Source organism: Bidens hawaiensis, unplaced genomic scaffold, assembly GCF_021521415.1.
Source record: "Bidens hawaiensis isolate Kalapana, Puna unplaced genomic scaffold, B.hawaiensis_p1.1 tig00033868_1, whole genome shotgun sequence".
NCBI lineage: Eukaryota > Viridiplantae > Streptophyta > Magnoliopsida > Asterales > Asteraceae > Bidens > Bidens hawaiensis.
In genome coordinates this window covers 161,292-187,496 of record NW_027495836.1, presented here as the reverse complement: position 1 = coordinate 187,496, position 26,205 = coordinate 161,292, and the positions used below count along the sequence as shown (strand labels likewise).

The window sequence follows — 26,205 nt, the reverse complement described above, 5'->3', positions numbered from 1 at the left end:
TTGCTTTTCTGATAGCTTTCATGTCTTCATATGAAAACTTGGTAAGTAGTAAGATTGCCACAAGTGATTTAACTAATGAGGACTATGATCAGATAGATCCAGATGATTTGGAAATCATGGATTTAAAGTGGAACATGGCTATGATCGTCCGTAAAGTTAAAAGATTCATGCAAAGAACTGGAAAAGATCTTCCGGCTTTAAACAAGAAATTGGGTTTTGACAAGTTGAAAGTAAAATGCAATAATTGTCAAGAATTTGGGCATTTTGCAAAGGAGTGTGACAAACCAAAGAAAGAATACACTAGTTCTCGTGGTCAACATCAAAATTCTTCTATACCACGAGGTAGTGATGCTGAAAAGAAACCATCTTCTTTTACAACACAAGAAATGTTAGCAGATGGAAATGACTGGTCACAACGGTTACTATGTAATGATGCTCAAGCAAATTTGGCTATGCTTGGGTTACATAAAGATTGTCAGGTGCAAGTGGGAGTGAGATGTCTTCTGATAATGATTCTGGATCTGATTCTGACGACTCTTGTGACAAGCCTCCAACAGTATTTGCTTGCATGGCCAAGATCAATGAGGTTAGTCATTCTATCTCTGCTACTTCATCTGTTAAAGTATCATGTGTTGATTGTGAATCTAACAAACCTAAGTTAGAAGCTTTGAAAAATCAAAATGATAATCTTGTAAGAGAAATTGCTTCTCTGAAGGATACTTATCGACAATCTCTTGAATCTCAAATGAGATCTCGAGAAAAGATTGAAGCATTGTCGACAAGTAACCACCACGATCTCAAAGCTAAGTTATCTGTAAAAATGTCAATTAATGACCAAAAGTTTCAAGAAATTCTGAAACATCGTTCAAAGATAACCGAGCTTGAGAATGAGGTTCTTGAGTTTAAGAACAAACTGGGAAAGTTTAGAAATTCTTCTTTTCTGTTGAATGAAATTATTGAAGTTTCTGGTAAACAAAAGGATTCAAAGAAAGGAATTGGTTTTGTTGAAATTCCCGCCACCTTTTCACAATGATTACAAAATTAATCCTTTTGCTAGAAAAGAAGAGGATTTGATTGAAAAAGAAACTGTGATTTCTGAAAAATCTAAACCAGTTAAAACAGAAACTGTTAAGCCCTAAGTTGCTCCTCAAAAACCTTATGTTAAAAGTAAAAAGGTTGAGAATGTTGACAAAGTAATTATCGATGACGTGTTTGAACCCGAGATAATACACAAGAATAAGAACATCCCAAGTTCTAATCATATTCTTTGCGAACCTCAAGAATTTGAGGAAGCTGTGTATGGTTCATTCAAGTCTCACATGAAAAAGGAAGAACCGATGAAAACTAAACCAGTAAAGGCAAAGAAGTCAGATAAACCAAAGATTTCTGATGAGGACTTAATGCGATTTATTAATCCTCCTAGTTCTAAACCTTCATCTATTAGAGTTTTTAAGTTAAAAGGAATGGACACGATGTTCACAGAAAAAGATATTCCAATAAGTATCATTAAACCGGAACTTATTGAGAGTGTTTTTATCAATGAAACGTCACAGATTCAAGATCTTGAACGTCGATATGCTCAAGTGAAAACATAAGTTCCATCTGATCCATTGACTAAAGCAAAACAAGTTTTAAAACAGGCTAATAAATTCAATTTGTGAAATCAACTAAGACAGATACGTTGAAAAGTTTCTCGAACTGTTCTAATTTAGATTTCTATTTGAAAAAGAAGTCTGAATTATCTGATGAGTTTGCTAAGAGCATGACCAAAAATGTGAGTCATCATCAAACTTCTACGTCATTCATTCCAACTACCTCTCAACATCATCGTGTAGACATGCGAAGCTGTTTTCTTTGCGGTCAACATGGTCATGCAGTGAGGAATTGTAGTCAGAAGAACCATCAGAATCTTCATCCTTTTATCAAGGACCACTCTAAGCCGGTTCCTTTGGTAAAAGAGATTTTGAAACGACCTGTCTCGTATGCTGATGACACTCATATTATGTTCTCTAATGTGAATCCTCGAAATGTGATTCATGTTAATGAGACTCATGGTCAAGTAAAACCAAAGTTTGATCCATATGAGCCAATTTGTAGGAACACGAATTCAAACATTGTTCAAGCAGCTTACTTAAGACGAAAGTCTAGGAAGCCAGTAACTTATTCACAGGTGGTTGAACAACAGTTGAAGTCTGTTAAAGTTAATGCTCAAAGAGAAAACCAAAAGGTGCCCAAGACTGAGGCCTAGGCTGCCTTTTTGAACTAATCATCTTTATTTTGTGTGTAGGGTACATCCAATACTATGTCTGGTGAAAACTGGATAATGGATAGTGGATGTTCTCGTCATATCACTGGGAATCTCGACCTATTAACCAACGTGAGAAATATTCAAGGGGGTTATGTGGCTTTTGCTGGGAATTTTGGGGGCATGATCACACAAGAGGGTGAAGTTTCAAATGGTCATATTACCTTTGAGAAAGTAAATTATTGTGATAAAGTGGATCATAACTTATTAAGTGTATCGCAGATTTGTGATAAAAAGTACACAACGATATTTACAGACAAAGAATGTCTTATCTTGAAACCGGGTTATGTTATTCCCGAGGACATGGTTGTCATGCGATCACCACGATCGAATGATATTTATGTCTTAAACATGAGCTCTAAGGTATCCACATCGATCGAAACATGTTTTGTCTCGAAAGCAACCGAGAAAGTCTCGATTCTATGGCATCGCAAAATGGGTCACATACATGTTAGAAAGATGAATTATTTGATGGCTAATGATTTAGTGGAAGGTGTCTTGTTGAAGAATTTTAAATTATCCGATCACTGCGTTGCATGCAAAAAGGGCAAGCAGAAGAAGAAGACACATCCTTCTAAATTATTGAATTCCATTAATACTCCTCTTGAACGACTTCATATGGATTTATTTGGTCCTGTGAATGTGCGAGTATTTCTGGGGATTGGTATTGTCTTGTGGTGACTGATGATTATTCAAGATACTCATGGGTGTTGTTTATGAGTTCGAAAGATCAAACACCAGTTTTGGTACAAAACATTATCACCAAGATCGAATCACTGTATAAACAAAAGGTGAGGAGATTTCGTAGTGATAATGGTACTGAATTCAAAAACACTGTCTTGGATTTCTTTTGTGTTCACAAAAAAATTCATCGAGAATACAGTGCACCTTACGTACCTCAACAAAATGGTGTTGCTGAACGAAAGAATCGAACCTTGATTGAAGCTGCACGTACGATGCTCGCTGATTCTAAGCTTCCCGTCCAATTCTGGAATGAGGCGGTGAATACATATTGCTATACTCTTAATCGGGTTCTAATCGTTAAAAGACTCAAAAAGACAAGTTATGAGTTATTGAATAATTGAAAACCTAATTTAATGTACCTGGAACCTTTTGGGTGTCCGTGTACTATGTTGAAGAAGGATGCGGGTAAATTTGAAGAAAAAGTTATCGAAGGGTATTTCTTGGGATATGCATCTCCAAAGAAAAGGGTATTCAACTTTACATCTGGTTGCGTTGAAGAGTGGTACCATGTGGACTGTCAAAAGTACATAACTTCTTCTCAAGGGAAAGGTCCCGATTGGATGTTTGACTATGATAGTTTATTTAATTCATTTACTCCTTCAACTGAACACATAGACGAAGACCTGGTTCGAGCATACTTTGAAGATCATTTGGCAATTCCAAGATTCTCAAGTTCTAATGATGTTGAATCTCAACCTGATGCTCCAATTGAAGAACCACATGTTGCTTCTCCAGTTACTGCTGATAATTTATCTTCTTCTGATGATGATGATCAAGCTGATGATCAAGTTATTGACCTTGACAGTGATAATGTTTCATCTCCTGAACTTGGTGAACATTACACTAATTTATTTAATAATGTTGTTATTCCTGAGAATCCCACTCTTCGGATTCATGGATATCATCCACAGGAAAACATCATTGGAGAACTTGATGTGGGCGTTCGTACACGTCATCAAGTTGCTTCGTCGAGTGATAATAACGTATTGTGTGCTTATACCGATTTACATTCATCGGGAATTGTAAATCTTGCAAAATTCACTTGCTTTCTATCTCAAGTTGAACCAACGACGGCTCGTAAGGCACTTGAAGATCCGTCTTGGGTAGAAGCTATGCAAGAATAATTACAGCAATTTGCACATTTGGGCATTTGGGATTTAATAGATAAGCCTGCTAGAGTCAAGAAAGCGATTCCGACTAAGTGGGTATTTAAGTGTAAGAAAGACGATCGAGGGGTGATTGTCAGAAACAAAGCATGTCTAGTCGTGCAAGGTTTTCATCAGCAAGAGGGTATTGATTACACAGAGGTATATGCTCCAGTTGCAAGATTAGAGTTGATTCGAATCTTCCTGGAATATGTAGCTTATAAGAATATCAAGGTCTATCAAATGGATGTTAAAAGTGCTTTTCTCAATGGTGAACTACACGAGGAAGTGTTTGTTTTACAGCCTCCTGGTTTTGAAGATTCTGATTATCCGGACCGTGTTTACCGATTAAACAAGGCCCTATATGGTCTACATCAAGCCCCGAGAGCTTGGTATGGCACGCTTGCCGACCATCTGACTGATAATGGCTTCAAACGAGGAACTGTCGACTGCACTTTATTTCATAAAACTGTTGGTGACGATCTTCTCCTAGTTCAGATTTATGTCGAAGACATTATCTTTAGGTCAACAAACGACACATTGTGTAAGGAGTTCGAGAAATCCAAGCAAACAAAGTTCAAGATGAGTTCGATGGGATAGATGAATTTTTTTTTAGGGTTGCGGGTTCACCAGTCTGCTAACGGAATCTTTATTCACCAGACTAAGTATGTGAACGACGTCTTGAGCCGATTCAAGATATCTGTCGGAAAAATCCCTTCTACTCCTCTTCCCGTGGGTCACAATTTATCACCGGATGAATTGGAGGATACCGTTGATCCTACCCTCTATCGTGCCATGATCGGTTCTTTAATGTATCTAACGGCTTCTCGCCCTGACATTATGTTTGTTGTTTGTCTTTGTGCAGGTTTCAAGCAAGTCCACGAGTGACTCATCTAGCCGCGGTTAAGAGAATTCTTCAGTATTTAAAGGGAAATCTAGACATCGGGTTGTGGTACCCCAAGGATGATACTTTTGATCTTACTGCTTATTCAGACTCGGACTATGGAGGTTGCAAGATCAACTTCAAATCAACAACTGCAGGATGTCAATTTTTAGGAAACCGGCTTGTTTCCTAGCAGTGTAAGAAGCAGACAACGGTCTCTCCTTCAACTTCCGAAGCTGAGTATGTTGCAGCCTCGAGTTGCTGTTCCCAGGTTTTGTGGATACAACAACATCTCCGCGACTACGGTTTGAAGTTTCTTACTACTCCTATTCAGATTGATAATTCTGCGCGCAATTTCTATCACAAAGAATCCTGTACAACATTCAAAAACAAAACATATCGAATTTGATATCACTTTATATGGGATAGCTTTGAGAAGAAATTGATTGACCTTGAGAAAGTACATACTGACTTTCAGAAAGCCGATCTGTTTACCAAAGCTTTTGACAAAACGCGTTTTCATCTTTTGCTCGGTTTAAACGGATTGAAGACCCTCGGTGATATCCTTAAACAAGGATGACTATCTTTATTTTGTGTCATTTTTTTTAAAATTTATTTTGGTTTTAAGGGGTGAAAATCTATAAAATACAAAAAGATTGTGTTTTTTCGTCTGTATAGATAAAATCCAAAAACATTACAAAATTCAGAAAAATAAAAAATATTGTGATTTCTTTTCTTTAATGTTTTCATTTAAAATATTTTGAAAAACCAAAAACATTTTAAAAGATTGAAAATCCAAAAAGAATGTATTTTTCAGTTTGTACAGAAAAATCCGAAAATCCAAAAAGACTGTGAAGTTTATTTTGTTTATAACAAAATTGTAAAAGACAAAAATACTGTGTTTTTAAAGTATGTATAGAGAAAAACCAAAAAGATTTTTACATGCGTTTGCTAAAAATTATGTCAATTATCTACATTTGAAGGGCATGTACGTGTATATGTTTGGTCCTAACATTTACTTGTAAATGATCAGGTTAGCCATTTACCTGATAATGGAAAATAGTTGGGGCGTTCGTTATGTGTTTTTTAGATTATTTTCTCGCTGAAAATTATGTCGGTTATTTAAGTTTGTGAAGCATGCTTGCATGTCTTGGTCCTATTATTCACTTGTTGAATAGATAGAACAGCCATTTATTTATAGACTTAAGTTAACTGGGGCGATTAAATTTATCTTTATTTTGTCTTTATGCTCCTCAAATATTTTGAGTTTATGAAGCAAAAAGAGAAAATGATAGTACATTGATTATCTCGACTCCAAGTCCAGCAAAAAGTAAGCTTAAAAGACTGTGTGCTTAATTGCATTGGTGCATTGGTAGGTCTTAAAACAACCAAGTAGAGTAAAGTATGTGATATAAACATAAAGAAACGCCAAATTTAAAGGGGTGTTAGTCTCTAGAAAAAGTCTCGGTGAGGATGGCATAAATGTAATAACCTGTCATACTCAAGCCTTATACTTGTTTGATCAACCAAAAATAAAATAAAGCAAATAACAAGCTTTGAGGTTCTGGACACTGTGAGTCTTTCTGCAGCTTAATCATCTGGGTATTCATATGCATGAATATTTCATTCTCTTAGAGCAAACCCAAAGTCATTAAACTTGATCACTGATGTACCTCGTACAAATCCAAATTACTGACTTGATCAAAATCCGCTGTTAGTCATACATTATTCCTCCCTTGCGCGCGTCTTAATACCATTAAGAAACGGACCCCAGGGGATACAATGTATGTAAGCCAACAAATGGACTCGTGCATATTCACTCATAGTAATAGAAAATCATTGCATTGCTCATAAACTTTTATAAAAACAAATTTGATCAACAATATAATGGTTTAAGTCAAGTTGGGGTGATATGGCATAAATCAAATTAAGCTTGAACCGAGATTAGAGGCTGATAGTTTCTGATATTCTGTGCTATAATTGAATCAATTAATCATATCACAAAAACACTTGAAAGTTTGTTATTAGATTTAAGTGGACAACAATACCAATGATCGACTTAACGCCAGTCATAATATCACTGAAATATAAAACTGTGATGGAAGGGCACTTTGGTTAATATGATTCTCTGCTCAAACTCAACAAAAACACAAAAATATGTACTGCTTTTGTTAAATCGTAGAAAAACACAAAAAGATTGTTCAATTTAAAATGTTCAGATACTTCTTTGTACATACATTCTTTAAAATTCTTACAAAATACCAAAAATATTCTATTTTTCTTTCTGTACATATTATTTAATAATTTAAGTTATGTTTCGAAAAAGTGAAACGATTTAAAGTATTCAATTATCGGGATAAAATGGTCCTTGGTAATGGATTTAAGTTAAAACTTTTAATTATTTATTTATTGGTTATTATTTAATTCATTTATTTATTTATGTTAAAATTAAATAAAATTTTTAAGTTGTTAACAGTTATTTCGTTAAGTATGGATAACGAACTAGGTGCTTCCTCAGCGAACTAAGTTGTGGTTCTCTCACCCAATTCGCTTCCGCACTCTGTAACGAATCACCTCTCCTTCGTTATACATATTTAACGAATCATAACACGAGTCATGTCTATTGTCTAATTCGTTAATTTAAAGTGTATACGAATCGCTTGATTCGTACAAAGGGTACCTTGGGTGGCATGCTAGGCTATATAGGACAAGAAACACGAACAGTCATTCACTGTTTATCATTTTTCTTTACACTAAAGTCACCTTTTTCAAATTTTTCTCTGAATTTCGACCTTCAAATTTTGATCTTTCACGAGTATCGTTATGTTACTAAGGTATAAAAGATCATATCTATGTGATTTTCGTCAAAAATGACGGTGTTTTAATCCACTAATTATGGACTTTTGTGTTCAAAGGGTTTTCCGAGTTCTAAATCCTAATTAATTTATGATATACTATGTTAATATAGCTTATTTATGATTCAATGTCACCGGAATGCGATTCCGAGACCTTGGGTAGATGTTAATCAACGATTTATTATCATTTGCTAGGTTGATTGAATGTTAATCTGTTTGGGGTTTTATCCTCTGTTTAGCTTACCAAGTATTTTATTTATGTCATGGTGTTAAGCCTCAATCTTAACACCTTGAGCTTCATATTGCGATTCCGAGTTGGATAGACCTGTTGTTTTGATTACTCAACGATAAGCATGAGCTAATTGAATCTGGTTTTTTGTCCAGTTGACCGTCGATGTTCTTATTAATTTTGACTTTGACTATGCGAATCAAAGATTAAGTCTAAATTCTTGACCATTCATTATCTTTAGCGAATTGGAACTGTTTCGTGTCAAATTCATTAAAGAATTACACGATTTAGATTAAGCGAATAAGTTAATTAACGAATCAAATGTGGATCCGTCAAAATCTAACGAACTAGATTCTAGTTCGTCCTTTTACATAGTAATTCGCTATGTCTACTTCGTTAACCTATTTACATGATAGCGAATCGCTTGATTCGTTACAGGATGGTAACGAATCAAAGTGATAATCACACGAATGACATTTCTTTTTAATTATTTAATTAAATTTTAAGATTACATTTTAAAGTAAATAAATTACTCCAACCGTCTAAACGGGTAAATAAATTAATTACACATATCATATGAAATTAAATACACCATTTATAAATAAATAGATATATATATATATATATATATATATATACGTATATTACATCTTCATATTACTTATATTGGTTTATATTCATTCAGTAAAATGGCTGATCAAGTGAATCAAGATGCACCGGTTGCTGATCAAGGACAGCAAGAACAACCACCACAAGAACAACCACCACAAGAGCAACCACCTCAAAAACAGCAGGAAGATGTTGTGTTATTACCTTATGATCCAAAACACAATATCTGTGCTTATATTGATCAAGATATTGCTGACGTTGATGTGTTCGGAGACATGTTAACATTCTTAAGACGTTCGGTGATAGGTTATGCAATCACTGCTCGACCTAAAGTGTATCTGAGTATTATTAGGCAGTTTTGGGATATTGCTGAGGTTGTTGAGGTGGATAATCACATTCGAGCTACGATTAATCAAACTGTTATTACCATTGATGTGGGAGTGATTCGCCACGTGCTTCAATTTGGAGACAATGATAACAACCCGAGTGAATTTGACAAGCAATTGATCAAGGGTTTGTTTACTCGTCTGCGATATGGTGGGAGTATTAATGACTCTATGCTGAACAAGAATGGCTTATGCCCACCATACAAATATCTTCTCCATGTCTTAATTCATTGTATGAGTGGCCGTCGTGGTGGTTTTGATCAATGCAGAAGTAGTATACAGTCGGCTTTCGTTGCTCTTACTCTCAACAAGCCTTTTAACTACTCTGAGCTAGTTTATGATCATCTGAAAGAACAAGTTCAGCAAACACTTCAAAAGAAGAAATTTTTAATGTATCCTCGCTTCCTACAGCTGATCATTCAAGACTTAATTCCCAATTTAGCTATTGATCAAACTCAGGTGAATGATGTGCTTCCTTTGGAACACATGAAAGCTGATACCATTTATAGAATGTTTATTTATAGGAAGGGGAGGCTAGCGGATAAATGACTGATTGGTCATATCGTTAATCCTAATTATGTATGTCCTTCCAAGGATCGCTGGATTCATGATGATTCAGATTTCGAGCGTGAGGAAGGAGAAGGTGGGAACGATGGTAATGATGGAGATGATGGTGGTAATGAAGGTGGAAATGATGGTAATGGTGATGCAACTCTTAGAGAGCAACAGGCCGCAGTTGAAGCTACATTAGCTGCCACTATTGCAGCTCAACGAGAAAGAAAAAGGAAAGGCAAGGAAGTGGCAACTGGCGAGCCATCAAAGAAGAGACGTGTATCTGCTGGGACTGGTGTAATCATTGGTGTGCCTCAGGCTCGTCAAACAACACCTCAACGCCCGGTAGTGCCAATTACAACTAGCACTCCGGAGATGACTTTGACGACGACGATGGTTTCACATGAGCAGTTGGGTATGATTCCTCAATCAGCGTTAACTGAAATACCTTTGCCGACTGCTACAGTGGCTACAGCTCCTCCAACAACATCTATGAGGCCTCCTCCTCCTAGTGATATCTCATTCATGAGAATTACAACGCCTCAGGGACCAATTCAACCAATTCATCCATCCTTGTATGCTTTGCCACCAAATTGTCAGACAGACATACTATTGAATCTTCTGCGTTTGTATGAGAACCAGATGTCTGCTGATCGGTTGAATCAAGAACGCTTAATGAAGAATCAGAAGAAACTACTCAGTTATGTTTCTTTCCGTCAAAAAGAAACCAAGGCCCTACGTGAGATTGTTGAGTCTCAAGGGGTGAAACTTAAAGAACAAAAGGATCTGATCTTGCAATTGACTTGCAAAGATGATGCTTTAAAGAAGATCAGGAATGATGAGGAATATTCTGATGATGATGAGTCTAGTGCTGGTGGTGAGCCTAAACAAACTCAAGACCCAGCTTCTGGTGCGGGTACGAGTTCTGTTGATGACTCGGACAAACAGATTGTTGTTTATCGAGATTACTCAGCTGCTAAACCAATTGAGATGATTGAAGCTGACACGGTAATATTTATGGATGGAAAGGGGGTGATTAGGAGCATGGTGAATGCTAATGAGATTGAAGTTGGTGAGTTCGTTGATAGGTCTCTAACACTAGAGCAGATTTCCATACTGCTAGGGTTAAATGATGAACAATTAACCGTGTTAGAGACAGAGCCAGATGTTGAGGTGGTGAATGAGGAAGGTTTAACAGATGATCCATCTATTCAAATGAATACGGAGTTTATTTATGAAGATGAGGATGTTGAGATGGAAGACGTCACTGCTGAGGAGTATCCTGACTTGTATCAACACACAAACGTTGATCAAGGTGCTCCGGTATTTAATGAGCAAACTTTTAAAACAGCAGAGGATGATCTGGAGAAGACAACTAAGGGAAAGAAGGTTGTGGATACTCGGTTTGACTCAATTGTGAACCCAATTGATGCTGATATTGCTAAATGGTTCAGTCATAAAGCTGCGGGTAAGATTATCAAGGCGTATCGATATGTTGATCAAGAACGAAAAGACATAGCAGCTGCATGGGTCAAAGAAAACCAAGTGACTTCCTTCAAGACTGTATCCAAGGTTCATGGTGATATTGTCTCATGGCTATATGATTCTGAGCTTAAGGTATGTATAGTTAAATGGGAAAAGGGAGTTCAGTATTACGAGAAGATAATGGACGTTCTTACACTACCGCGTTGGGATGTTCGTACCCTCGCGAGGCGTCCATTTATCAATCGTGGTGGTATCCGGACAGCTGAGTGGTTTCATCAACACTTGATGTTCGAAGTCAATCATGGGTTCAAGTTCTTCAAGCCCTAGGTCTCAAGACGTAAACGTATTGACGATATTGATCCAAGGACTGGCTGGAAGAAACTTGTCCTTAAAGTAAAGCCGCCGGAGACGATGAAACGAGTGCCGGTAAAGATGATGCCCCAACACATGCATCACTCGTTCAACCGCTGGTACTATGACAATCGTACGGGTGAGGCCGTCATTGTACTTGGTAAAGGACTGAAGACTGAACTTATCAAGATAATCGACCCGATGTGGTTGGTTAATTTATCTGAAACAGACAATGACGTGCTACACAGGAAACAGATTCTGATCGAGCGCAATGAAGACTACGACCTGGCAAAGCAATTCCAACGTGTTGTGCGTGTTTGTCATGAAAATGGAATTCACAGTTGCAGAGACTGGCAGTCCAAGCGCTTCAAGTAACTTAAAGACAAAGAGCTCAAGACGAGGGGGTGTCTGTTAGTGCACGGTTTTGCGTCTTGAGTCTTTGTAATTATCATTAACGTATTTGTTTTATGTTTAATGTAATAAACTATTAAGTTATTATCTAGTTCTCTAATGTAATGTCTAGTTCGCTAGGGGATGTTAGCGAACTAAGACTTAAGGTTATTCCCTCTGATTCGTTAGGGGATGTTAACGAATCAGAGGATGATTCGTTGAGGTATTTTGTTTTATTTTATGTATGTAACGAAGTAGCGTCTAGTTCGCTAGGGGATGTTATCGAACCAGACCTATCTTCTATATATAGTGAACACTGTTCACGTTTAATTTAAGTTTTGAGAGTTAATTAACGAAACCCTGTCCAAATCCTCTCTCGATCTCCATACTAATATTATAACATTACTAATACATATATACTGATAATACATATACATATACAACACTTAATCTAAGGTAATTATGATCTAGATCTATAGTTAAGGTATTAATCTGTTATAGACAGATCTGAGATCTGTTATTGGTATTGGATTGATACACCGCGGGTTCCAACATTGAGTTATCTCATAACATTTCACTTTGGAATCTCGACTTCGAGCTTGACCAGTTATCAAGACTCGAAACGACAAATTCGAACACTCGTAAAATCTCGTCTTAGTATATATTTAACAAAGGGTCTTGCAATATCGCAATTATACCCAAATACTTACTTAACAAAGGTTAAGTAAAACTAATGAACAGAATACCGAGATCCGATTTCGAGACTTACTTTCTAAAACCATTACTTTAATTCTTATGTATTTACACTTAAACCCTCAAACTTTAATTATTTATCTTACTTGTCATGTTATTTTACTTTAAAGCTTTTAAGTCCATCTACTAACTCAAGACCCTTTTTAATCCAGGTCTTGCTCATTGAACTTACCTTTCCGTTTACCGCAAACTAATCCCTCAAGTTACTTATTTCACATGAATGCATTTCATCCCCCGTTTTCCTTTTTATACTTTGGGGGTAACATGCATACTTATTCAAAACAAGAATTATTTATAATACTCAATTCTCAAACCACAAACTTTAGGGTGTATGATACTAGAATACTTGCTCTATTGTGTGTTATATGTCTCATATGCTTTACGTGCACGAGTGTTTATTTTTATGTTGTTGTTGAGCCTCAATAAGTATGATCATACGCACTCCTAACTACTTTAGTCTTGTGCTAGTAGAATAGGGTCTCATTATCCGAGTATGTCGGTTGTTACCGATTAGGAAGGATCCTCATTTATTTCTGATTTATATACCATAATTGTTGCTTTTATTTATAGTTTCATATACGATTTGTGGATTTTACCTCATATAATATATACTCAAAACTATGAAATTGCTCACCAACATTTGTGTTGACAAATATTATTTTGTGCATTGTTACAGGTTTGATTATTGGTTGATTGAAGTTTGAAGGTGTTATCTTATTTTAAGACCGTTTAGGTTATTAAAATAATGAACAATTAAATTATTATATTTGGTGTTATTTTATATGAACAGATGTGCTACTTTTGATGAATGAATGAAATTAACGAGTTGTTTAAATATTGTCACTTAAAAGTGTCTTGTGTTCTTTAGCAATCCGTTGTATCCCGGCATGTTCCGCCGCCTTAAGTCGGGGTGTGACAAATCACATTAATGATAATTATGTTATATTCCCTTAAGTTTGAAATAATTATATTAATATCAATAAACTTTCATTTCAAAAATTATAATTTAAAAATATTATATTTTGTTATATGTGTAAGTGTATCCTATTGTATGTGTATTTTAATATTTTTGAATTTGAACATTATCAAATGTGTTTACTATGTCCTGAATAAAGTTTAAAATATAATTCTAATTTTGGTCATTGGAAAAAAACAATAGTTGACATAATAATTTTTAAAGAGTTAAGTGTCACTCTGGTACCTATGGTTTGTTTAATTACACAACTTTAGTACAATTTTTTAATTAAAAACATTCCAAAATTACAAGATTAAAATTAATAATTACTAATTGTTATATTATTTTGATTTAATGGTTTTTATAATAATATAAAATAACTACATTAAACAAGTAGGTGATACTAAAAATCTTACCAATTTCATCAATTAAACCAATTTCAATATATTAACAGTTGATATTAAGGTTTAAATCACGCCCTAACTCCCTATTTCAATAAATTCAAATAATTCCAATCGACTGGGGAGCCGATTAGGGTTATGGATCTTTACTGCGAGGTTTGTCATAGAAAAGATATCCGAGTTATTTGGTATTAATAGGTCCATGTAATTTAGATGCAATGTTTTCACAATCGGACCAGACATCAAACCGTTCATATTACTACGTCACAAGTTAGACCGGGTCACAAGTCGGACCTTCTTTTAAAACCGAGTGAGATCATAATAAATAATATACATGTGTATGTAAAAATAAAATGGAGTAAATTTAATATTTTAAAAAATAGCGGTTCTTAACTATAAATATATTTAGATGTTTAATAGTTAAGAAAAAAATATATTATCTGGTTGTTTAATGAGTATTAAAAGAGGGTGAAAAATAAACCGATAATTGATAGAGACCCGTAGAGTGGGTTAGGCTCCAAGAACTAGAGAGAGTGGAAACAAGAACTTTGAAACGATTTTCTGAATTTTATTTCTCAACTAAACCTACAATTTATAGAAAACAAAACACAATACGAAAACAATAAGGAAAGGAATTAAAAACAGATTTAGATAATATCTTGTCTTGCAAGAAAAGTCTTCTCCAAACGGTTGCTTGCAGTTGAATTCTTCATATTTTATTTTTAATGCAACAATTTCTTTGGAACACGTTTAATTCGGTTTGATCTTTGGGCTAGGTCTTGACCGATTTGGACTTGGCTCCCTGTGGTGAATGTCTGGCCCGTATCAGTAATAGTTTATAGAAATCACCTTGAGTCTCATGTTTAAATTTATACCTATTAACGATATTAGAAAACTAGACTCGATCCATCCATCTTAGTCGAGTTGGTTCCTAGATGAGTTAGTAGACAATATTTTAAAGAGGTTTTGAGTTTCATCCCCCACGAACAAATTTTCTCCTTCAAAACTTTGGAGACAGTGTTTGTCAAAATAAAGTAGCTTAAAATAAAGTAGATTGCTTAGTTATTTAATTAATTTAATTTATAAAATGAACTGTTTGGCAATCTATGAAACGCCAGTTTGGTGCATGCATTCACAATAGGCTTCAACTAAAGTAGGAAGACAGTGATCAAATTTGTGGTGGACAAAAAAAGTATAATTTAAAAGTAGAGTTGGTGTTCATATTTCATATTTGTCACCTAAAAATTCAAAACTTTTAGAAATGTGTTTTGCAAAACGAGACAAAATCAAAAGAATTTTTCAATAAGTTAATCTGGAGATTATAAAAATTAAATTACGTTTTAACTCCATTACCATTTTGGAACACATTCTGGATGTTCAATCAAATCTATAAAATATGAACCAAAACCAAAAGCTGAGTATAAACCTCTAATCGTCTTTCTTGTCTTCATCATCATTGTCGTCCTCATCATCCGCAACATGCTCTTCTTCTTCTTCTTCTTCTTCTTCTTCTTCTTCTTCTTCTTCTTCTTCTTCTTCTTCAGCACTATATTCACTTTCATCATCATCATACTCATCTTCCTCCAATTGTTCCTCCTCAACCCCATCCTCCATCCCCGCACCCTCATCCAACTGAACGCCCCCCCTCGTCCCAGCTCTCGTCCTCTTCAAAACCTTCAACTTCAAACTCATTTTCGTGTCACACCCCAGCCATGAGTCACTCAAACAATACAACGTCAAATTATAAGTACCCTCATCCGGAGCCAAAAACCGCCCTATAACCAACCTTGACCCATTCTTCACCTTTTCAACCGCTTCTTTAACCGCCGAATTAAGCTCTTTTGGGCTCGCACCGGCCCATTCTTTTGACTCGCGTATCACTTTTGAAGCCGCGATTAACGCTGCAGTTTCATCCATGAAGCTGACTTTTTGTGATATCCAGACACCGTTGGAGTTGGGGTCGGCTAACAGCAACCAAAAGTTTTCCTCTTTGTGGAACGGGTAGTTGGGGCAGTGAGGGAGGGCTCGAACTATGTGGCTCTTACGGTTAAGTGTGACCCAACCGCGCATGGTTACAATGTCTCCTTCTTGAATTGCTTCTTCGCCTTCGGTTTCACATTTGATGTCGAAGGTAATGGAAGGCACCATTTCTAGAACTGTTTCTACATCTTGGGATTGAGTTGGGGAGAATCCTGCAACCTTAGTTAGTAAGTCGAAACGCTCTTGTTGGTTTAGCTCACGGAAATCCTCAAATGTACGAACTTTCTGCAACCAACCATCAAAAAGATTCAAAAAACAGCTCGTTGACAGTCCCTTAAAAGTCACCATTTCATGCATACACATCAATTATTTCAAAGAGTTTAGATACCTATTTCGATAATGTTGTTTATGTAATTATATAAAACATCCACAAAAAAGTTACTAAAAAAAAGCATCTTAAACCCACAATGTAAAACGAGTTGCTTTGAGCAACACACATTTGACAAGTTACACAACTCATCCATCTTGCAACCTCCATATATGAATGGTAAACAAAAGCAATTTATACTGATAACGGAAAATAATTGAAAGTTGCCCAAAGTCTATATATATATATTAAACAAATTCCAAAAAAGATATATATTGATGTAAAGTGTAAACTCCGAAAACACTACATCTTCCAAAGGCAATTAATTATTGATAATCAAATCATTTTCAAACTCCGGTTCATCTATTGAGAGATCGGCACCCACCAAAAACCCTACATAGAACCTACATCTTCTTGGATATTGTCCAAAAAAAAGAAAGTATATGGTGCTTATGGGAGGTTCATCTATTGAGAGATTAGCACCCTCCAAAAACCCTACATCTTCCAAAGGTAATTAATTATCGATAATCAAATCATTTCCAAGTTCCTACTACTGCACCTTGCTTTTTGATTTCAGTCACATAGTCCCACAATGGAGGTTCTACTGATGCAGTTGATAATCCTTCTTCTTGAGAAGCCATAATCGATAGAGATGATGAGACTTGAGAGTTGAGAGATTAGATAAGCTGAATATGTATGGTCTGTTTATTTAATGGCCAGTTTTGGAATTAGAAAGGGTTAAAACCCTAAAATTACATGGAAACGGGCTGGATACTTCTATCAGATACGTCCTCGACATTGAAAGCGTTTAGAATGTCCCCGCAAAGCTGGAAACGTTTAGGAAACGTCCCCTACGAGTACCCATGACGTTTCCGTCCCCAATGAGTACCCGAGATGGGCACTGCCATATAAGTGGCGTTCCCGTGCTACATAGGTTTTTAATCAATGGTTTAGATTATTATTGTAATAACATTTTCTAATCATATTTGACATGTTCGTTATTTATAGAAGAAGAAAAAAAAAGTTTACAAGCATCACATAGAACAGATTAAAAAGATTAGATGAAGAGCCAATTAGTATCAGACCTGAACACCCGAACTAATATTATATTATGGGTCAATTAACCAAAGTTGCAGACTTTAACAGCAAAAAGTAAGTTGAAAGAACACAAATAAGGTTCCTCATTAACCAATGCAGGGAAGACAACAATTTGGGATATGGGTGTGCATGAAACCGTGAAAGTCGATCCGAAACCGAGTAAGAAAACTGAAACAAAAACCGACGGTTTGGTGTTATGTTTTCTAAAAACAAAACTTTTGGTTCAGTTTCGGTTGTGTGTAACTTTTTGGACAAAAAAACAAACAGAACCGAACTAAAGTAATAGATTTTCATTTTTTTATTTTAAGTAATTTATAATAATTTAATATAGTCTAACCCAATATTTAGGCCAAACGTATAATAAGTTAATTAATAACTATCATACATTTGAGACCCAACTTCACTAGTTTTTGCTTAACTTCGTTTTCAGCCAATAATTTTCAAGCCCAAAACGCAAAACCAAAGCCAAACCAAACCTAAACCAAAATCCAAAGAAACCAAAACTGAACGGTTTTCAAAAACTCAAAATCGTTGGAAAACCAACCCAAACCGTTCCATGCACAACCCTAATTTGGGAAATCTTCGGAAGATAATTTGGCAATGATGCCCAGATTCTTGAAGTAAACATGTATATTTATACATATGTATTACCCACTGACCCTTACGTTCTCAAAGACGCACACACACCACACGCGCGCGCGCACACACACCACACGCGCGCGCGCACACACATATATATATGACAAGAGAGGGAGTGGTACCTTTCTGGCAAGCTTTTTAAGAACAGACTCACTGAAATGTGGCAGTTGCAAAAAGGGGGCAATTCCTTCGATCGACCTTCCAGCAGGTTTTCGTGCACTGAGTGGAACTGCCTACATGTAGCATTATTGCGAAAATTAGCGCCACTTTAAAACGATATATGCGGTATGTGTCATGCTAAAAAGTTATGTTTTTCTCCATCTGGGATCTAGCAAAATCAAATGACCGCCGCATGTTTAGTTATTGCAACTTAGCAGCTTAGTAATTATTAGAATGAAAAACTTTAAATTTACCGGCATAAAAAAATATTGGAAAAAAATGTTCTAATTCACAAGTGTAATTGATACGATAGTAGAGAGCACTGTTAACTGGTTTAAGTCAAATAACCGTTCGTAGCAATATTAATTAGGGTTTTGATAAAATTAGACCAAAACTACAATTCAATTACTGAAACATAATAACCCAATTCAAGAAGGCTGATCTACAAGGTTAACACCCTAATTGTGATAATAATAATAATAATAATAATAATAATAATAATAGTAAGAGCACGATACTAATATTACTAGTTACAACGATAACTGGGCTTAACTGCCCCACTACTCCTAATTGGTCGGGAATTGACAAGCTAGAATTTCAAATTAGCCGCCAACTTTATTGATTGATTATTTCTGATCCTCCTTTCCTTCAGGTCTGGTCCGATACGTATCAATACATTCCACCCAGACAAATGACTTGTCCTTAAGTCAAAAACCCAATATAGTAGTGCCAAGGGATCAGCCACTCAATCATAGTTGCACCCGCTTCATAGATTCGCTTCATAGAACGTTGAAGATCATTGTGATTCCCGCTTTGATTGTGTAGCCATTCAATTGTAGGCTTATCGGGTTCCTGGATCCCGGATTTGCTCGAACTGAATGAAGTTGGAGGTCAATTCCCCAATCTTTAGTAATAGGCAGAGAGATGACCATGAGCCGGCTTGAGCATTATAACATGGACTACCGGGTGGTAAAGAGATCCCGGTGGGAGCGCAAGCCCATAAGTCACAAGGCCCCACCTTACGAATGACGCATTCTCCAGTAGGGGATCTGGTTTGGGATCGGGCTGCATTGGCTTAGTGTATGAGGGAACACTCTTCCAATTTCTTGTCCTGGAAAACGGCGTATGCTTACAGGGCCTTTTCTTCATCCCTAAGAAGAAATTCCAAAGAAGCGATTTTATCAGCGAGGGCTGTTAATTGAGCGGCAATTGGGTTGGCGTGAGCTTCACTAGTCCACTGCTCTCGTTCTGTGTCGGCACCATTTTTTCTTCAATTTCTCAATTGCACACCCTCGTTTATTCAATTTTCCCCACCATCGTTTCTGTAAATTCGAGACTGCACACCCTCGTCTAGCACCACCCATAGTTATTAATAGCGCTAGGCGCACTCAAGGTGCACAGGTCTAGCCTAGGGCTTAGGCGCAAAGCGCATAAAAGCGAGGGCCTGAGAGAAATAAAAGCGCACCCAAATGAATAAAATTAAAAATATGTATGTATTAGAAAAATAATACCATTATTCAAATATAAAAAGCAAAAGCTATTATGTAATACGCATAAAAATTAAAAATTAAAAAATAAGTTTAAAATTTTATAATATAAAGACTAGAAAGCTAAAGAATCATTAAAACTTCACATATTATTTTAATAGTCATAACAGATAGTTTTAAAAATAAAAAATTATTTAATTTAGCCTATCATTTATAAAAAAAGAATCTTAAGTTATCAATTGATTTGAAAAGTCAAACATGGTGTTACTGTAGCAGGCTAGCAGCAGAGCTGCAAACAAACAGTGCATATGCTTTACTTTAAAATATATAAAATAAATAATAAACTTGTAGCAGCTTTTCTTCTGTGCTTTAAAGCATGTACACGATAACACAAAAAGGCTATCCTCCGCTTCCAGGTAATTCTTCTCCAATTCAGGCCAGAATTTCCAGGTTTTGGCCGGAATCTAACCGGAATTTTCATATTTTAGCCAGAATCTTGCTAGAAGCGTGCCTCGACCACCACCAAGCGCTTTACCTGCGCTGGGCCTTGAATTAGCGCCTAGGCGCGCACCCAGTGCGCTTTTAATAACTATGGCACCACCATTTCTTTAAATTCCCAGCAATGGAACCAATTCATAGAATAAAAAACTGACTCGAACGACACCTGTTTTTGATGATAATAACATCGGCACCTAAATCAAAAACAATAACGCAATACTAATACTACTAATTGACAACGGTTACTGGCCTTAACAGCCCCCACTACTCCTACTTGGGCAAGAATTGACAAGTGGAAAATTCAGATTAGCCACCCACTTGATTCAATTGATTATGTAGGATCCTCCTTTTCATCGGGTCTGGTTGGATACGTATCAGGTTTCCGTTCATTTGAGGTGTCGATGTTTATGTTATTTTAGTTTTATCACTGTAAACTGGATATTTAAGCCTTCTCGAATTGGATTACAAAATCAATTTCAATCATTAAGAATTAAGAAATGTACCAATCTCTCTTAGCCAGTTTATGTATCATTTTGTGTCTAAACTAAGCAATTTATGTTATTTGTAGGTGTCGATGTTTATGTTATTTCAGTTTTATCACTGTAAACTGGATATTTAAGCCTTCTCGAATTGGATTACAAAATCAATTTCAATCATTAAGAATTAAGAAATGTACCAATCTCTCTTAGCCAGTTTATGTATCATTTTGTGTCTAAACTAAGCAATTTATGTTATTTATGAGAATCTGAGTTTGAATATCGAAATTACGATTTTGTAGCTAATGTTGTTCAGTAGATGACTTATGTTGATTCAACGTTGCTGCCTTCAATTGAATTCTTATGTTACATTGTAGATGTTAAAGATTATCACAAATGATTTCACTGTTATATGGCACATTGCACCTCAAAAAAACATGCCAATATGAGCACATCTCAATGCATAGTAACTAACTAACTAAGTATATTATAAATACACACACACACACACACACACATATATATATATAATCTTTATTCTTTTTAAATAATTATAAATAAAAAGCAGAAGTAAACGTCACCTGTATTATACACTGTGAGAGTTCAACCACCCCAATTGCAGGTCTCAGCCAGCCATGCCCATGTGGCGGACGCTGTAGAACTGCCATCTACAACAAAAACACAAGCCTTTTAATAACGTTTAACAGAATTAACTATAATAAATGTAACATACACATAATTATATAACGCTCCAAATTTTTTATGATGAAAGTAATCTATTGTAGACAAAATAAAGGATATCTTGATTGAGGAGAAAACAGAAATCCTATGACCCAAAAGATATTTTTGGAACACCAATACGCATTATATGAAATAAAGAACTAAGTACTATATTTTACTTTAATGTGAAAACGTAACAAAGCCTTAATTTTCCTTTGGAATATTGTACTATATCCTATTCAAATTTCATTCATAAATTATGAAAAACTTAATAGAGTAAGAAAAATTAAAGCAAAATTATTACAAATAGTGTATAAATATACCTTCATTAACTCTTCAAGAAGGCGAGGAGCAACCTCAAGTATACGTCTAATATCACGTTGCAGAGACTGAGATAAACATCCTGACTCGCGGTTTAGTTGGGCTTGAACTAACAATTCAGTCTGCGCTTAAAAGATTGTTAATAGCAATTATTAAAAACAGACCAAAGACATAATAATAACAATAACTAATAATAATAATAAATATAAAATAATAACGATAACAATAACAAGAGAAAACAATGCATATATGGTTCAAGTGGTTTGACCATATTGCAAGTTTGGTCACCAGATTTAAAAAACTCAAACTTAATCCAATCATTTGAGAGAGGGTTGCATGTTGATGTTAATCTCGGTTAGCTTTTTAACTGAAAAGTGATGCCATGTGTCATTTATGTGAGAGCAATGATGTCTTTTCAATTTTGGAACCCTAATAAAGTGCTCTTTCAAAAAAGACATAACTACCTGACATACGTGACATCATTTTTCGATAAAAACTAACTAGAATTAACGGTGGGGACTAAATGCGCAACCCTCACACAAATGTTTAGACTAAGTTTGCAAATTTTAAAATCTGGGGACCAAGCTTGAAATTTGGTCAAACCACAAGGATTATTTGTGCAATAATAAAGTTAATAGTTAATATAACCTTCACTAGAGACGGGTGTTGCTTCCAAAACTTAGCCTGTTCTTGCTTAATGTTCTTAAAGTCCAAATTCAGCTCGCTTCTAACCAAAACAAACAGTCTCTGAAGAGAGTCTCCATCACTCCTTCTAACTGGAATCTCCATGTATTCAGCCGCTTTTATAAAAACATCCATCACCTTACTGTATATTATTTAAATAACGACAGAACAAGAACAAATATTTGTTACTTCAGTCAATTTTCATATAGCATAGTCCAATATCATTCATAAGACTACATGTACATACAAAGGATTAAGATAAGCTGAGAGCTCATTTGAGGTGTAAGAACCACGAGAACTCTTATCAAACAATCAATTTTTTTCATATGTATTATATGCTAATTACATATATGAAAATAAAAAAAACAACACATATGTATGTCATCTATTTACATATATGTAACGAACGTTTGATAAAATGTGTGAATAGTGTAACTTACACTCGTTACACATGTTCCCAGCTTTTTTTTCTTATTCTATTTTCAAACATTCATCATATATGTGTAAATAGTTGACCTATATATGTTTTTTTTTATTTCTGTATACATAATTTACAAAAACACATAAAAAATTACTGTTTAATAAGAGTTCTCGCGATTCTTACAAAGCAATTGAGTTCTCAAAATTCTCGATAAAACAAATGTAGCTTGGCCCAAGAAATGGTAAGTCGTAATATATGCAAAACAGGATGTCAGTTCTCACTCACATGAACTGTCTGTTCATGAAACAGAAATGTACAAGTGCTAGAAGCACTGTTGTACAAGTCAAGCATGGTTAAATACAAATAAATTTGAAGTTACAATATGGCCCTCTAAAGTTTAACTACACATACCCTATAGGCCTATCTACCCTATACTTTTCCATTTGGCTTTTCTTTTCCTTTTTTGTCCAACCACCTTTTGACACAAGGCCCACTCAATTTTTTGATATATTTTGTTTTTCTCTTATAACTTTTATAATGTGTGTTTTATAAAATTCCATATATCATTGTGACGCGCTTATTTTTATCAACGTTTCGGTGTAAAACTGTAAATTTCATTCAAAACGGAATTATGGGTAATAATCTACAAGTCATCAAAGCACAAATGAACAAGCCGTCAAAGCTTGCCTCAAGATCTCGATTATTTTTTTAGCTTTTCTTTTCCAATGTAAATTTAATCCAAAGTTAATATAAAATATTATTAATACATAAATTAAGTCCAGCTCAGTTTTCTCAGTATTAGTTACATGCAAAAACGAAACCAAACCGAAAGTTTGGGTTTTACGAAAACATAAACCAAACGGTTCAATTATCACGGTTTAAACTTTTAAGTTTCAGAACAGTTTATGCGGTTTCGTGTACCCCCTTGACTTCAGATCCACTAGTTAGTTAGACGAGCACATATAAAGCATCCAACTAGATCAAATACATTCTAGTAAAAAAGTCAAAAGTCGTACCTTGGAGCTAAAGAAGGTTTCATAAGATAGAAATATGCTGATAATGTATGCTTCAACACATAGTTTCCAGTATATTTGGATGACATAGATAAGTACATAACAGCCATCACCAGAGGCAAAATAATGCAAATCCCAACAATCCCAAGTAAATTAATCGCACCCGATGTCCCATCAATGTTCAATAAAAACTGAGGGAGCGCAATGCCCATTTGAAGCCCCTATAAAAACAATATACTCAAATCAATTCAATCATATTCAACTAATTTATAACACTTAAAATGAAGTAAGGATAAATTTCATACATACCCTTACAAACTAGAAAATTTTCATATATAACCATCCAAAACTAAAAATATCATATACACCCAACTTTAATGAATTTTTACTTAATGCCCATTCTACCCCTTTCCACTATATTTTATTTAGATTTCAGCAACATTGACGATAAGCAAAATGAGCGCATATAAAACTTTTAAGTTTTAGACAAAGACGGGGTGGGGGGGAGGGGGAAGGGGGAATTGAGCTAAAAACAGATAAACATTTACTAAATTGTATTTAACGAATTGGATATGTATGATATTTTTACTACTTTGTAAGGGCAGATATAATATTTTTAGTTTCGCATCGGGACATATGATATTTTCCAAGTTTATAGGGGTATATATGACATTTGCCCCATAAACTAATTACAAGGTAGTTATACCTGCCTACCGTCAGGATGACCATACTTTTCAAAATTCTCACGTGATACATGGTCTGTTAGAGCCTGGTAAGCCTTTGATATGTATTCCACAAAATAATTGTGTGCCTCTGAAAAATAAAAAAGCTAGGACATATAGAACTTACATATCATCAAGATTCAAAAACATGTTTGGGGAAGAAATAGAATCCAAACCTGGATCTGGATTTTTATCCGGATGGTACTGAATTGAAAGTCTCCTGTATGCCTTTTTAATTTCCAAATCCGTAGCTCCGTGTTCTAATCCAAGAATACTGAATGGTTCAAAAACTTCTACCTGTAATAAAGATACATGTTATAAACAGCACAAAGTGAAATGCATATAAAAAGTTGTATAGCTGTATGCATATTACCACATGGCTGCTACTTTTTATGTGATATGCCAACATCACCATTATCACCCAAAGTATAAGAAGAGTCAAGTTATTATACGTTGAAAAGTTTGATATCTGTTGACATAATTCCAAAAACAAATTCAAAAGTTATGCAAATAGTATTGTAAAAAAGAGAGGGGAGGAGAATAAACTGACACGTCTGAAGATGGACTTGTGGTACTTTCCAGACTGAAAGCAGACGGAACATTGACACTTGGCAATCCTCGCCTTCTTGGTAGCTAAATGATATAACTGGAATATTGTGTAAGGTACTAAAGGTAGAGCCAATAAAGAGAAAATAAAGATTGGGAAAAGTGTATTATTCTCTTCCGATGCAGCCATGTTCAATTCTTCCTATGCCAGGTTGTCACTCTGCAATGAAGATTACACTTTTATTTGAACACATGCATCTGATTGTTTATCGGATATTAATCAACAAAATAGATGATAGAGGGCAGGAACAGAATGATGATGCATCATCAAACTGATAATTCATCTATGGCACGTTGACTTGTGAATCGTCGGCTTGATTTCAAAGTCACTAGTAATTTGGCCCTGTCCGCTTAATGACTAATCACTATGAAGTGTATTCACATGGCATTACAAGGCCAAATGCACATACCATATTAACTGTCTAAATTCTAATCTTATTAATTAAGTTTCTAATACTTGAATCTATTTTTAAACGCATACAAGTATGATAATAATAATACTGAAAGATCCTCAAAACATTATTATTATTATTAGCCTTGTATGCATTTTAAAGTATTAGGATTAAACACACAAACTGAAGACAGAAAGTTTGTAACAAACGAACACATGAGAGACTGACTGACTGACTGACTGACGTATCTAGGGCTTATTACATAAAATTTTGATCTCTAACAGGATGATTTGTGGAACAATCATATTATTAACACTATAACAAGTAGCAGTGTTAGGCAACAAACTTTAAATAGAATTACTATTATTAGGGATTGATTGACCTGCGTGTGTTGATCAGAAAAAGAAGAAGACGACTTGGTTCTACGGTAAAAGGAAGGAGCGAGCCAGCCAGCCAGCCCTTGTTTGTTGTTCAGATCTTACGTTATGAAACCTACTTTATTTATGACTCACTCGACAATTACGGGTTTTTCAATAATTCCTTTTTCATTCATATTTTATAACATTATATTATTTAAAA

At 35.2% G+C, this 26,205-nt stretch overlaps 1 protein-coding gene across 1 annotated transcript; it reads right to left on the bottom strand.

The window, feature by feature from the left end:
• Positions 1-15,338: 15,338 nt before the first annotated feature.
• Positions 15,339-26,059, bottom strand: LOC143585505 (dnaJ protein ERDJ2-like). The gene is made up of 11 exons (XM_077067278.1): positions 26,009-26,059; positions 25,179-25,394; positions 25,002-25,097; positions 24,805-24,925; positions 24,613-24,719; positions 23,910-24,127; positions 22,437-22,614; positions 21,791-21,910; positions 21,329-21,415; positions 18,250-18,360; positions 15,339-16,308 (listed from the first exon to the last, which is right to left on the bottom strand). The coding sequence occupies exons 2-11, from the start codon at positions 25,362-25,364 to the stop codon at positions 15,472-15,474; spliced, it is 2,061 nt and encodes a 686-aa protein (XP_076923393.1). The 5' UTR covers positions 25,365-25,394; positions 26,009-26,059; the 3' UTR covers positions 15,339-15,471.
• Positions 26,060-26,205: the final 146 nt, after the last annotated feature.